A 13922-nucleotide genomic window follows, 5' to 3' on the forward strand; every position below is an offset into this window, starting at 1 on the left:
CTTTGTGTCTTTTTCCATTGTAGCTGAAATCCGGGACAAACTGTGTTCATGTTCAGCTCAACACGAAACGCGTAATATTTTCTCTGAATACGAGACGACTCTGTTTTTTACGGGACGGTTGGAAACTCTACTAACTAACCTTATGAATAAAATAAGATGAAACAAGTTCACTATCAGTAACATCATAGCACCCGCCCAGCTGTATATAAACTCCGTCATGCTAGCTAGTAGCAGTACGAGTTATTGTAACTGACTGTAAAAAGTCAGCACAAGGAAAACAAACTCCACCTAAACTTGGTTCATATCTGACCCAGATGGACTGCAGGTCATAACTTCTTACCTGAAGTTCAGTTCACCTGACACTCGGACCAGCGGCCGCTTCGGGTCAGGGGCGGATCTAGAGAAATTTTCTTAGGGTGGCAAAATCAAAGCCTTTTTCCCCCAAACACATATGCAGGTGCACTGAAAAAAATGCAATAGGCTGGTTGTTGAATTTGCATATAAGGATTTCATATATCCAGCTTGACTAATTTCAATTTCTCATCTCAACATAATTTAGTCTTTTCATTTTCACATATTCTTTAAGGATGTTCAGTGTATTAGACTAAATCATGTTGGAAAGAAACAAAGCAGTGATATTTTCTCCTGAAGCTCCACCCACTGAAAATGTTCAGGAGGAAAAATTGCCTGCACCGTCCGCCATTTTTGTCTCTCGCTTTGGAAACTGAAAACCGTCTGGAGTTCTTCACTTGAAGGTAAATAAGAATTTAAAGCTAAAACACCAGTGAGAAAGAGTGTAGACCCTTTAGTTATGTGGACTTTTACTGGTGTAATGTTATTTTTCTGGTATGTGGGTTGTTTATCAAAAACCATGAAAGGCCAACGTAAGGCTCCAGTTAGCTAGTGGTAACCGAAATTATGTGATAAATGTGTGATAAATAAATTAGTAATAATCAAATATAATGGGAAATAAGATTTATATATTTTTTCAGCCTAAATTTACTGAGTATTACAAAGTTGCATCAGTGTCTGTACTAAGTGGTGGTAACTGCAGTGGCTTAACCATTAAACAAGCTAATAGGGCAGGGATACGACTGTCTTCTGCCACAAAATAAAATAAATTCGTGCTCATGTAAGGTCATATTTATGGATGTTTGCTTTTCTGTAGCTTTAGTTCAATATATTTTTCTAAAATCTGTTTTATTATTATTAATATGGCTGCTCTGTTGATAGTGTGTCAGCGGTGACATTACCAGCACATAGCCACAGCCCCAATAAACATGCTGATAGGATGATGTTGCTTCTGCAGCCAGCAGCGAGAACACTCAATACAGACTTAAGATTCAGTGTAACAGTTATCTAAATGTTGCGTGTCCTGTTGGTAAGCCCAGAAATAAAATTAACTAAAATGACAACCTCTAGCTTCAAGCTAATGTAAGCTTCATGCTATTGTGAGGTTGTTACATTTGCAAATATGCGCTTCACATATTCTACATGAATCATTTATATTTTGATCTAAACATAATTCAGTCTCACACTTTTCACTTGTTTTTAAAAGACTGTTCAGTCTTTTTAAAATAATTCAATTAAAATAATCGAAAATAGTTATGTTTTCTGTTGAAACCCCGCCCCTATAGGGTGTGTTCTGCGAGGGAAGATTGACCGTGGTGTCCGCCATTTCTTCTCTTCGTGGGAGGCGTACGTTTAGCGCAGAGCTCTACTTTGTCGAGGTAAATTAAACTTAAAACTAAATTTTCGAGAGGAAATGAAGATAAAATCTATCAGATGTGTGAATTTTTACCGAGGTAGTTTTTCGTATATACTACTGTTGAGCAACATAATGGAAAATAAGAATTATTCCTCAAATTAAATGACGATAATGCTAGCTTAAGCTGCAGGGCAGTATTATGCGTGTTAACATCTTTTCCAACAAACTTGTGTGCATTTAGTTAACTGGTGTTAGTAAAAATGTTTTACAAAAAAAAGAAAGGTATGAAGGGCCTGTAGTAGTCATTAGTGCCAGAGAAATTGTAAGTTTTTTGTTTTTTCTGGGTCATTGTGACAATATAATTATTTGAAATGTATTGACTTTTTCTTTACAGATATCTGGTGCTTGTCCCTGCTGAGAGGCAGATTGTTGTCACTTCAGAGCAATTATCTAGTGCTGTTCTGTAGTGGTATTAAAGTTAATGTTGTAATAATATTTCGTTTGTTAGTGAAGATTTGCATATGTTATCTTACTTTTTGTAAATTTTATTTTGCAGAAAGATCAAATTAAATTTTGTAACTAAGTATTACTGAAAGAGAATTTTGGTGGTAGGATACAGATGTGTAATATTCCAGTTATCAACATTGTACTTAGTTTTAAGTTTTTGGATTAGGTTTGGGTTGCCACATGGAATGTTTTATTTTATTTTTTCAGATAAAGGTGCGTAGTAATTTACCATATATCTGTAATGCTTTAATCAGATGGAAAATTACTTTAATGTATAATTAATAACCATGATTAGTTTATTTTTAAAACACACATAGAACTATGTTGAACAGTTTGTCTACATCTTTAATAGATGCTAAATGTTTTTATAATTGATGCAAAATTTTATATTTTCTAGATATTGTATTCTGCCTGTGAAACAAAATTTACCTCTGTCCTGAGTGTCCCTAAAGGCTCTGTAGGAGTGGTAAGTGTTTGAACTATAAATAGGGCAGTACTTAAGGGGTTTAAGTGCATTTAAGCTCTACTAAATTGCATTGCAAATGTTAATGAATCTGTCTCTCTCCCTCTCCTCCTTCTCCAGTGAATGTGGCAGTGTAAAGGGTGCTCAGTATCAGTTAAAGGTAGATTGGAGCTACTTAATCATTACAAACTCAAACATCCACACTTTGGACGTACTTCCCGTTATCCATGTACGTATTCAAAATGCCCATGCACATTTAAGACATGGAACGCCTTACATGTACATCAAAGTAGAGTGCATTCTTCACAAGACAGTCAGACATTGAAAGAGTTATCTATATTTAGTTGTCACTTATGTTCCTGCAAGAACTTGGCAAATGAAAGGGAGTACTTTCTTCATATCAACTCACATCTAAAGAAAAATGAAAATGTTTCTTGCATGTTTGTTGGTTGCAGTTTTCAGACTTGTATTTATGGAACCTTTAAATCTCACAAGAGTCGCAGACATACACCCCATAACCTTGCAGATTTTAAACCAGGTACTGTGAAGAAATCTACAGTAGCATCTCTGTCATCATTTCCTGATGAAAAGTGTGAGGAATTTGTCGAGGAGGATTCAAATTGTATATTGGTAGATTGCAGTGATCAAGATGAAGCCCTGCCAAATGCAATAGAGCAGCAGCTTGCAGCAGCCTTACTGAAGTTGGAGTGTTTAGTACATGTGCCAGGTACAGCTATTGATGAATTTTTACAAGAACTTTACCATTTAAAAAGCGCTGCATCAGTCCCAGTATCTAGAGACTTCATAACTGACATCTTTAGCCGTCACCATCTTCAAGTTGAAGACTCTGTAGTTGAAGAAATCCTTGCAGCAGTTTGTTTATCTGACCCTCTTCAAAAAGCAATAGGAAAAGGAGGCCCTCTTAGCACCACATATCAACGTAAACAATTTTACAGGGAAACGTTTGGTGTTGTGGAACCAGTTACCTACATACTTGATCAAAAAAAGAAGCGCACCTTTCAGTATGTCCCACTGTTACAATCATTACAGCAACTTTTAAATAGAAAAGCAATTCTTGATAAGGTACTTGAAAGTCATAGAGGAAAGGACGAAACTGAAGTTGACCCATCTTATGAATACACGTCTGTTAAAGATGGTTATCATTTCAAAAACAATTGTTTCTTGAATGCTGATGAGTTGCGTATATCACTTTGTTTGTATGTAGATGATTTTGAGACCTGCAATCCCCTAGGGACGTCTCAAAAGAAGCACAAGCTTTTTGGTGTTTATTGGATACTAGCAAACCTGCCCCCAGGCTGTCACTCTGCTTTATCATCTATTTATCTTGCTGTGCTTTGTAAAAGTGATGATGTTAGAGCATATGGTTATGACAAAGTTTTGGAACCTCTTGTGGAAGATCTTAAAAGTTTGGAGGACCATGGTGTGTATATTGCTTTGTTAGGGAAATCTCTTAAAGGTACTTTGCAATAGCATTTTGGCTGATAATTTGGGAGCACACAGCATTGCTGGCTTTGTTGAAAATTTTTCTGGTGATTACTTCTGTCGGTTTTGCACAGCAAAACGTTGTGATAGTAATTCTCACAGTGTTGCTTCAGGTTTTTTTGGCCTCCGAAATAAAGCAGTTCATGCAGAACATGTTAAAAAAGCCTCTGAGAACAGCACACAGTACTTGGGGGTTAAACAAGATTGTGTTTTTGCAAAAACGATTGTCACATTTTCATGTAGTCTCTGGTTTTCCCCCTGACATTGCTCACGACTTATTTGAGGGTATTGTGCCAGTAGAGGTGGCTCATTGCTTAGCATCACTGATATCCAAGAAGATTTTTACAATAGATGAGCTAAATAAAGCTATATTGTCATTCCCCTATAAATGGTCAGACAAAACAAACAAGCCACATGTTGTGCCAAAGAGACTCTTGGGTCTGAAAACAATTGGAGGCAATGCCCATGAAAACTGGAATTTGCTGAGGTTGCTCCCATTTTTAATAGGACATCGTGTGCCAGAAAATGAGCCAGCATGGGTTGTATTAATGGTTTTAAAAGATATTGTTGAGTTAGTTGTTGCCCTTGTACATACTGATGAGTCCATCTCATATCTTGAAAGCAAAATAGTTGAACACAGACAAAGGTACCAAGAGCTGTTTCCCTGTGTCAGACTTCTACCAAAGCATCACTTTCTTGAGCACTATCCTCAGATGATAAGGTATTTTGGCCCTCTTTCAGCAGTATGGACAATGCGATTTGAAGCCAAACATCGTTTTTTTTAAGCAAATTGTCAAACACACCAGTTGCTATAAAAATGTACCTTTGACTTTGGCTTCAAAACATCAGCTGATGATTTCTTTCCACATCAGCTCACCGTCATATGGTAAATGCAACCTAGATGCACATCATGCGTCCCCAGTTCCAGTTGATCTACTGAAAGAGGAAGTTTGTCAAGCTATTAGGTCAAAACACCCTGGTACATGTGAAGTATATCTGGCCAAAAACGTGTCAGTTATTGGCATAACCTACAGTGAAGGGATGATAGTTACTCATGGTTCAACATCCGGATTACCAGAGTTTGCCGAAATTATTCAGATGTGTGTTATTAATGAGAACCTGTTTCTCATTGTCAAAGTGTTGTGTGGGTGGTACAATGAACACTACAGAGCCTTTGAATTAAGCATGTCCCCTTCAAGAGAAATCAAGCTTCTAGCACTGAGTGAACTCTGTGACACTTATCCGTTGGCTGATTACATGATTGGCCCAATCCGAATGGTGACCTTAAAAAGACATATCATCATAAAAGGTTGGTTGATTAGGAGTTTTGATTAGTTTGCAGTTTTGTTCTTACTTGACTGCACTTTTTGTTTTTGTTTGGATATAGGGCTACAAGACAGATAATGTGCAGTGCTTAACACATTTGTTTGACCACCCAATGTAAGGTTTAATGTAGATCTGCCCTATATTAACAGTATTGGTAATTACCAAAATTATTACCACAGCCAAGGAAGTGATGTCTTCAAGGTCAACTTAAGGATTTAATGGTGGAAAATTCACAAAAAGTCTTTTAACTTAGAAACAGATTATTACAAGTGTAGTTTTTATTGTAAACATAGATTGTATCATTTAACTTTTTTTTTTAAGTATTATGTCACTTTCGACCTCTGACCTCTCCTTCAAGCTCAACAGATTTTTCTAAAGGTCAAAGTGACAGTAATGTTATCTAGAGCTATTTAAAACTATGTTTCTTACTGCCATTGGTTATATTTACAAAATATAGTCATACAGGGATTCTAAATATCAAATTTCTTTGGCTCTCTGATCTCTTCTACCCAGAGAGTGAGCTGGCTTGGCGGAGGTTTGCACTCTATGTGCTTCCTGTTTATGTTTCTGTAATGGTCAAAGTATATTTGTCTTATTTCTAGTCAAAAAAAATCATCAGTGCATCTTGAAACTGGAGAATTTTCACTTGTTCACTTGGCAGATTTTTAAAATTTATTTCAAGCAAAAATAACTTGTATTAGGTGAAAATTCTTCAGTTTTTAGATGCACTGTCTAAAAACAAGTTACTATATCTCACTGAAATGTTACTCTGTAGCTGAATGTGTATTATTTTAAGTGTGATGAGATTATTTTGACTAGAAAAAAGACAAATATACTTGATAAGATTTTGAGCTTTTGCTGTGAAATTTCAGTTAAGTACCAATCCTGAACAGTAAAATTGATTTTAGTGGTCGATTGTTCTTGATTAATTTCTGATTTCTCAGAGAAGTCTAGTATGCCAGCTCACATTTGCGTATAAAAGGATGACTTCAGTTTTAAACTCCTCACTCCTGTTCTTAATGTTAAAATGTTGGTAATGCACTGAAAAGGAAAAGGACTTCTAAACTTTTAATTCTAAAATATTTCGTTTTTCTTTCTTTTGGGGGGGGGGGGGGGGGGCTTGTGGTAAGTTGTGGTAATAAGTTTGTTAAACACTGGATATGCAGACATTATGTTTATTTTTTGGGGGGCTACTTTTGATTTTTCTATTTTTTCCAATTTAAATTGTTAATTTTCTTGTGGGCAGCTTATCAATCTTTTAATTATCTGTTATGTAATTTTTAAGTTTGAGATTTAATTATTCAGACGTGTTTTTGTGATTGATCATTTCACATTTTTTTTTAAAGTATAGTGTTATTTTCCATCTATTTCGCAGATTAAGGATATACAATGGCCCCGGCAATTCTCAAAGTGATTTTGGGAGACAACAGCAGTCAGAGGCTGACTTTTCACTGTGGACTTCCAGGATCCGTTATTGAACTTATTGAAGAAGTGCAAAGACAGTGTGGCCTCAATAATAGCAACTTCCGGCTTCAGTTCATGGATCCACTATTTGGGAATGAGTTCATGAACCTTACTTCAATGGATGAAATACAAGATAGGGGAACAATCAGAATGACTTCCCTGGCTGAAGGCTTAGCTACACAGTCTGCTGAGGCTGATGAAGCTGATGCTTCATGCAGTTTTGGTCTGGATGATTCCACCTCCCGGTCCAGTGGATGTGTTGATACAGACATACTCTCATCACCAGAATCTGAGGCATCCTGCTCATCAACCTCTAGGGCATTGTGGCCAAGCGTTTTCTGTGTTCCTGAGTTTGCCTTTGATGCAGAGCTAAAACTTGAGTGAGGCAATGCAGCATACAAAGAAAAGGGCACATTGCTTACTCCAGATCCTAAACTGAAGTCACAAATTCTTGAAGGCCTCATTCAAGAAATTGTCAGATACAAAGTTTATGTCACTGATAAAGACTTTAACACAGTTGGTGAGGCCCTCATCTCAAAACATCCTTGTCTCACTGAGAGGGGCTCCCTCACAGGATATGCTGGATGGAAAGCTAGCTTAAAGAATAAACTGGCAAGTTACCGCACTCAATTGAGAAAGTTAGGATGCCCTGAGGTGGTTATGAACTCTGTGACACAGAAACCAGGGGGCAATTCAAGTGCTGCTTTTGCCATTAAAAGACCACGGCGGTCTGAAGTAAACTATTGTCCCCCCTATCCGGTTGGAGAATCTGAAGATAGCCTTGAGACTGTGAGAGTGGAGCTTCTTTTAGATGTGAAGAAGACAAACAACCGGGAGGTGGTGAGAATGAAAATGGAGAAAACATTTGCATATAGGAGACGTGAAGTAGTTTGTGACACACCCATGATCAGCGACTTCCAGGAAAGATGGCCAGCACTCTTTGAAGTTAGCGAGGTATGTCATTTGTGAATTCTTTTGTGAAGATCATTGTGTTTTAATGGTATCCTGTAATAGAACATTGACAACATTTATGTTCTTTGCCAGGTTTGTGGAAAATGTCAGAAGTCATTTTGAATTATAAAGATTTTTTGTTATTGATTATAGCACCTGAAGCATACACTGTATATAAAAGATAGAAATGGTTTCTAGGTCTGCTGACTTTATCTTTGACCTCAGTAAACATGGTTTATGGTTCCTGAGTGTTTGTGGTCTAAGTTGCTAGTTTCACTGCCCGGCTTGGACAGTCTCGGTCGTTGTGTCCTTGGGCAAGACACTTCACCCATTGCCTACTGGTGGTGGTCAGAGGGCCCAGTGGCGCCAGTGTCCGGCAGCCTCGCCTCTGTCAGTGCGCCCCAGGGTGGCTGTGGCTACAATGTAGCTGCCATCACCAGTGTGTGAATGTGTGTGTGGATGGGTGGATGACTGGATATGTAAAGCGCTTTGGGGTCCTTAGGGAATAGTAAAGCGCTATATAAATACAGGCCATTTACCATTTACCATTATGACATGGTGTTCATTGTACCCATTAATACGGAAAAGGACAGTGGACTAGTATATGCTCATTGGCTAAATATTTTTGATTAACTAATGAGGGTACAGTGTCTCTTGGTTCCATTGGCAGATCTACACTGTGCTAATGACATGCTATTTAAAAGAAAGCTGGAAGGGCAACTGTGGAAACGCACAGCTTAAGACTTCAAATTAGAAATTAACAAGTGGTGACATCATTCTCTTTTTATATACAATCAGTGGTTATAAGCCACTTCTAACACGAGCAGTTGTGTAACTTTTTTTCTTCTGGAAGCCTATCGAAATTAAGCTCTACTGATGGAGGGTTGTCAATCTGTGTGGCCTGTGACATTGTTCTTGTTGTAGGCTTTAGCTCAGGAGGTAGAGCAGGCCATATACTGATCAGAAGCTTAGTGGTTTGATCCCTGGCTCCTCAAGTCTGCATGCCAAGTATCCTTCGGCTACAAGAGATACTAACCCCAATTGCTCTCTGATGCGTTCATCGGAGTATGAATGGTAGTTAGGAAGCACTAAAAAACTTAGAAAATAGTGTTTGTGTGAATTGATGTGATTGGATGAATGCGGCATGTTGTATACAGCGCTTTGAGTACTCTGGGAGAGTAGAAAAGCACTATATAAAAATCAGTCCATTTCACCACAAAAGTGAGTGGGATGCATAGCTAAAAATTAGTAATATGAGAGAAAAAAAAGTTTTTGTAAATGTGACCTTGTTACATTTGAGTTCGTGACTGTATTTTTATGTGTCAACTTCTCTTTTTAGATAAATGCAGAGTTTAGGCGGATTACCACCATGCCACTGCAGTCCCGATTTCTCTCGCAAATAGATGTACTATCGGACAAATTTATAAAGGTGTTTAAAAAGCGAGGAGGACACATAGGAAGAAGACTGCAGAATATTCTGGAACCCATGGCCCAGGTAAGAAAGAATTTTAATTTGTGTCTACAGTTTAGAGAAAATAATAATTTTAACAAAATGCTGCTTGTCACCCTTTGCCAGGATGATGTTGATCTTGTGCGTGAATGTATTATCAAGGGGCTCTGCGTGTACCTCAATGAAGACCCCAGCAATTTAATGACAGAACATGTGGTAAGTGTTATTATAGAAGGTCATTTTTATTGAAAATAAATGTGGTTGCTTCATGAACTAAACCCCCCTTCCCAAAACGTAAAAATCTAAAATCTCTTACCCCTTGGCTGAAAAAGGCTTTTATTGCCACAATGACGCGTGGACAACTGAACAACAAAGTCATGTCGGATTGTCAAATTTATCCCATTGGTGCAGCTAGTAAAAACATTTTGAATCTCAGTGACATTGACCTCTTGGATTTTGAAAATGATCTAAGATTTTCAAAATTGTGCCACAGGTGTATCGACTGGTGACTGGGGGATACCACTGGCGGCCCCCAGTTTGTATGTCTTTTTTTTATTCTAAAATGAATAGACATATCTGAAAAGGATTAGACTATATTTAGCTATGAAACCTTGTTTTATCTACATGCTGACATGCCACACTTTCACTTTTTAATGGACACATTTAATAAATATTGGGGCCACCTTATTTATTAGACAATATACTGTATGGCCTGGAAGAGTTTATAAAAACAATATTCATGAAATACTTGGATCCAGCTAACGTCTTTGTTTTGGATCATAGTTTAGCACAGTTCAGATGCTAGTATGTCAACGGTTATTGCTTTTGACAAAATTAGCATAATAACCAAAAACCAGACTAAATCGACAAGCTTGTTTTGTGTCATTCACTTTGTAAAAAAATACTGCTTTATTCAGCGTCCTTTCTAAACCATGGCAAAATGTAGTTATCTACTAATAAATGGGTTGAATGTCACCTTAACCAAGAAAGAGATGCAGAGAATTGTCTATATGGGTTAGAGAAGATATTATGTTTAGGTGTTTTACCTTTTTTTTTTCCTTCTACATGCATTAGGACCACGTGTTCTCTGAACACCTCTTCAGAGAATGATGAGGTGTTCATAGTTGAACACTTCTTCATTCTCTGACAGTATTCTGCTTCTTTGCAATGACCAGTGTTCTGTTGAATTAAATTTTGGGAATGTGTATTTTCCAGGCCACAGATGAAGGAGTTATCCAACAATCTATTGAGGAAACAACCATGGGAATCTATATCATCAAATCAAGAGATGCCAGTGACAGCCCTGAGGACATTGGGATAGTCCTGGAAGGCCAGAGAGTCTTGCAGGATTTGGACAACTGTGCCCTAGCAGCTGCTATGCTATTTGGATTAATGTACACTTTGAACCTGACCTACCCACCAGAACTGAAGTATACCTTCGAGATATTCCAGAAACTGTTTATGGAGCTCGAAGGGAACAGCCTTTCAAAGAAGGCACAGGTTCTCAAGAACAGACTGTACGAGTGAACAGTTATGACATGGAAATAATATGTCTACCTCTCTGAATATGTTCCATTGATTCTTTTTTGCCAACACTGGTAAACTTACAGTATATAGTGAAACTGATCTTTCTCACAATTTTATAGGTTTTTACTGGTAGGAGCAACTTTCACTTTTAACTTTGGGGACATCATTACTATAGCATTCAATGTTCATTTTTCAAGCCATACTCTTTTGAGGAATAGTTTGTACTCTAGTGTTTTTTTTTTCTTGTCTTCTTGGTTTGTTTGTATTTCTCATCACATTGAGGCTGAGTGTGCCACACTTTCTGCTTCTACACAACAATTTTCAATCAAGGTGTATTGCCACTGACATTGCATGTAATTGCCAACTCAGTACCATTCAATTGTAAAATGATCGTTGCATCATTGCCATCACCAAAGTCATTTTGAAGCTGGTAACTGCTCTCAGGTCAAAAGCCTGAGGTAATTGAAGCAGCTGTTTAGAAAGCATACAATTTTTAAGTTCATTGGACATGGTTACAGTAACTTTGGTTATGTTGTGATGTCCAACCACTGTTTTGTTTTGTTTGTTAGTATAAGTTATTGTGATTCGTTTCACTTATAGAAGGAAGCCAAAACGAATCACATTTTAGGGCTCTTGGTTTTGTGTTTGTGGGTGAAAATGTTATTTTCAAGCTTTTCTTCGTCACATTTTAATATTTGCATTCCTGTTGCCATAGTGCCTTACGGCTCTTACATTTTAAAAAAATTAAAAAAAATTACCCGAGGAATTCTCACCTTTGTTGTTGTTTGTGTTTGGTACATTTTGGAAGAGATGCATTCAGATGACTCATGTATAATCTGAACTGCTGTTACAACTTCCAATTGTATACTGTTTTGAAAAATACAGGTCATTGTTAAAAAATGTTTTGCTTGTTGGTTTGATTGAAAGAAAACTATACAGTACATACAGTGTGTGTGTGTGTGTGTGTGTGTGTGTGTGTGTGTGTGTACATATGTGTATATAGCATAAAATTATCTTGTCAATCTAACACATGGTAGTCAAATACAATTAACATAAAAGAACTCTTTACATTTTACATAACCAGTTAATGTCTGATAAATAAGTAGTTTCTATAAATATTTGACATGATTGAAAAGGATACAAACAACATGAAAAAATCATGTTCATATTACAAAAGATTTGTGTGCATTTATAACACGAAAAAATCATGTTCATGTTACAATAAATTTGTGTGCATTTATAACATGAAAAAATAAGATTGACAATACATAACTTAATTGCGTGCAACCGCTTACAATGATTTTTTTATGTTTATCACACTGATTATTTTTTTCAGTGTGGTTACATATGGCTAAAATGATTCAAATGCAGTAAGTATGCACGTTTTTCATATAAATATAGTCTATAACTTAATTATTGTCTGTAGCCCACATGATTACACACTTTAGTTACATAAAACATGTGAGTTTTGATGTGTCGTGGAAAATTTAACAATAACCTGCAACACACCCAGTGAGCTTGATTTGAAGTGGGTTTAATAAACACATTGCAATGTGGAGAGAGCATCCCAGTGAAACACCAGGACCATCTCTGTGGCACCGCCCTTACATCTTATATACAGACACACAAAGAACATCCACAGACTCTCACATGTTGCCCCTCTCAGGGGGGCTATAGCTCCTCCCTCACAGAGAGAATTATGACCTTGTTTTCTGCTTGGCCGTCACCTAAAGAGTTACATCCCTGATAAGCAGAAGGAGTCTCACTATCTGTTTAACGTCTCCCATTACAACGGCCTCACTGTGGTAACTTTCCACATGCATGTAAACTAGTGACAGGAGTGCTCTTACTATGGTACAGTGAGAAAGTGATATTACTATAACTAATGTGATGTGATTAAGTATGTGATTAATACATGAGAAAGAAATCTGCCACCACAGATGTTATGTACGTTATAGCCTGTATAATAAATAAATATGTAGCCCAATAAGTATAAAGCTACACAACATGGGGCGCTTCATTTACAAGCACAAGTCTAACTTAAGTTTCCCCGTTGCCTTGTTTGGTATCTTTCCAGCTCAACTGAATTTAGTTGTTTTTCACTGACATACTGCATTAGTGTTACTATTAATATAACTATTACTGATCTGAAATCACACAAAGAACCTAAAATCCTAGTAGTATTTTTACTGTAAAAAACACAGACATGTTGGGTAAATGTTTATAACTTTAAATGCAAATATAAATCGTACATTTTGTAAACATAAACAACTATTTATCTACAAATGCAGCCAATACACCTGCTGTTTTTTCATTTTCTACAACCATTTAAAAACATTACTAAAACTAAAATGAGAGAACAATCAGGTGTTGCAATAAGATGCTCCACAAATGATGTGTGCCAGTAAAAACAAGTTTGTCCACCAAAAGACAGAAGAGCACAGGGACAAACCTGCAGGCCTGACAACAGCAGGCGTATCACTCCGCTGGTTTCTACTTAGTGTTTACAAATGTGCCTCTGTGACATTCATTAGTGCCCTCACTGACACACAAAACAACAAAAATCATCCTGAGTAGTTGAGGTCCAACTTTCAGCACATTCTTCCTCTGGGACACCTACAGTACCTGTGTGCCAAGTTTCAGCCAGAGTCACTGTAAAATTCCTCAGAAATTACAGGAACCTTGTATTCAGTCTAATACAGTCAATACAATAGAATTATGTCATTTTCAAAAGTTCATTAATAATCATCCTGAGTAGTTGAGGTCCAACAACAACATAGACATCAATATCTGCTCAGAAACTCTACTTCATTTATAAGATGAATCCACTACAAATAGTCTTCTAAAAAATATTTCAATTTGTTTCAATTGTTAAAAATATGTTCTTAAAGATTAACGCGAGGTTTAGAACGGAATATGTTTTACTTACTATACAGCGGGTGAGATGATGTCATTTAAAAGCAGACTAAAAGCAGGACACAGAGGACAACAAAACTGTGATGGACTAAAAGAGAGCCCTTCAT

At 37.0% G+C, this 13922-nt stretch overlaps 1 protein-coding gene across 3 annotated transcripts; it reads left to right on the forward strand.

Annotated features, from left to right (window-relative positions):
• The first annotated feature begins 464 nt into the window (after positions 1–464).
• Positions 465–11655, forward strand: LOC120729360. Of its 3 annotated transcripts, none has more exons than XM_040024887.1 (8): positions 465–755; positions 1638–1730; positions 2613–2681; positions 2799–2907; positions 6883–7925; positions 9262–9417; positions 9499–9588; positions 10588–11655. In XM_040024887.1, exons 5-8 carry the CDS (start codon positions 7632–7634, stop codon positions 10897–10899), a joined length of 852 nt encoding a protein of 283 aa, XP_039880821.1. In that variant the 5' UTR covers positions 465–755; positions 1638–1730; positions 2613–2681; positions 2799–2907; positions 6883–7631; the 3' UTR covers positions 10900–11655. The 3 variants fall into 3 exon arrangements, with proteins under 3 accessions (XP_039880821.1, XP_039880822.1, XP_039880824.1); XM_040024888.1 differs by having other exon boundaries at positions 2799–2838; XM_040024890.1 differs by lacking the exons at positions 465–755; positions 1638–1730; positions 2613–2681 and having other exon boundaries at positions 2748–2907.
• The last annotated feature ends 2267 nt before the right edge of the window (positions 11656–13922 follow it).

The sequence above is a fragment of the Simochromis diagramma genome, unplaced genomic scaffold, assembly GCF_900408965.1.
Source record: "Simochromis diagramma unplaced genomic scaffold, fSimDia1.1 OVJJ01000295.1, whole genome shotgun sequence".
In the NCBI taxonomy this organism is placed as follows: Eukaryota; Metazoa; Chordata; class Actinopteri; order Cichliformes; family Cichlidae; genus Simochromis; species Simochromis diagramma.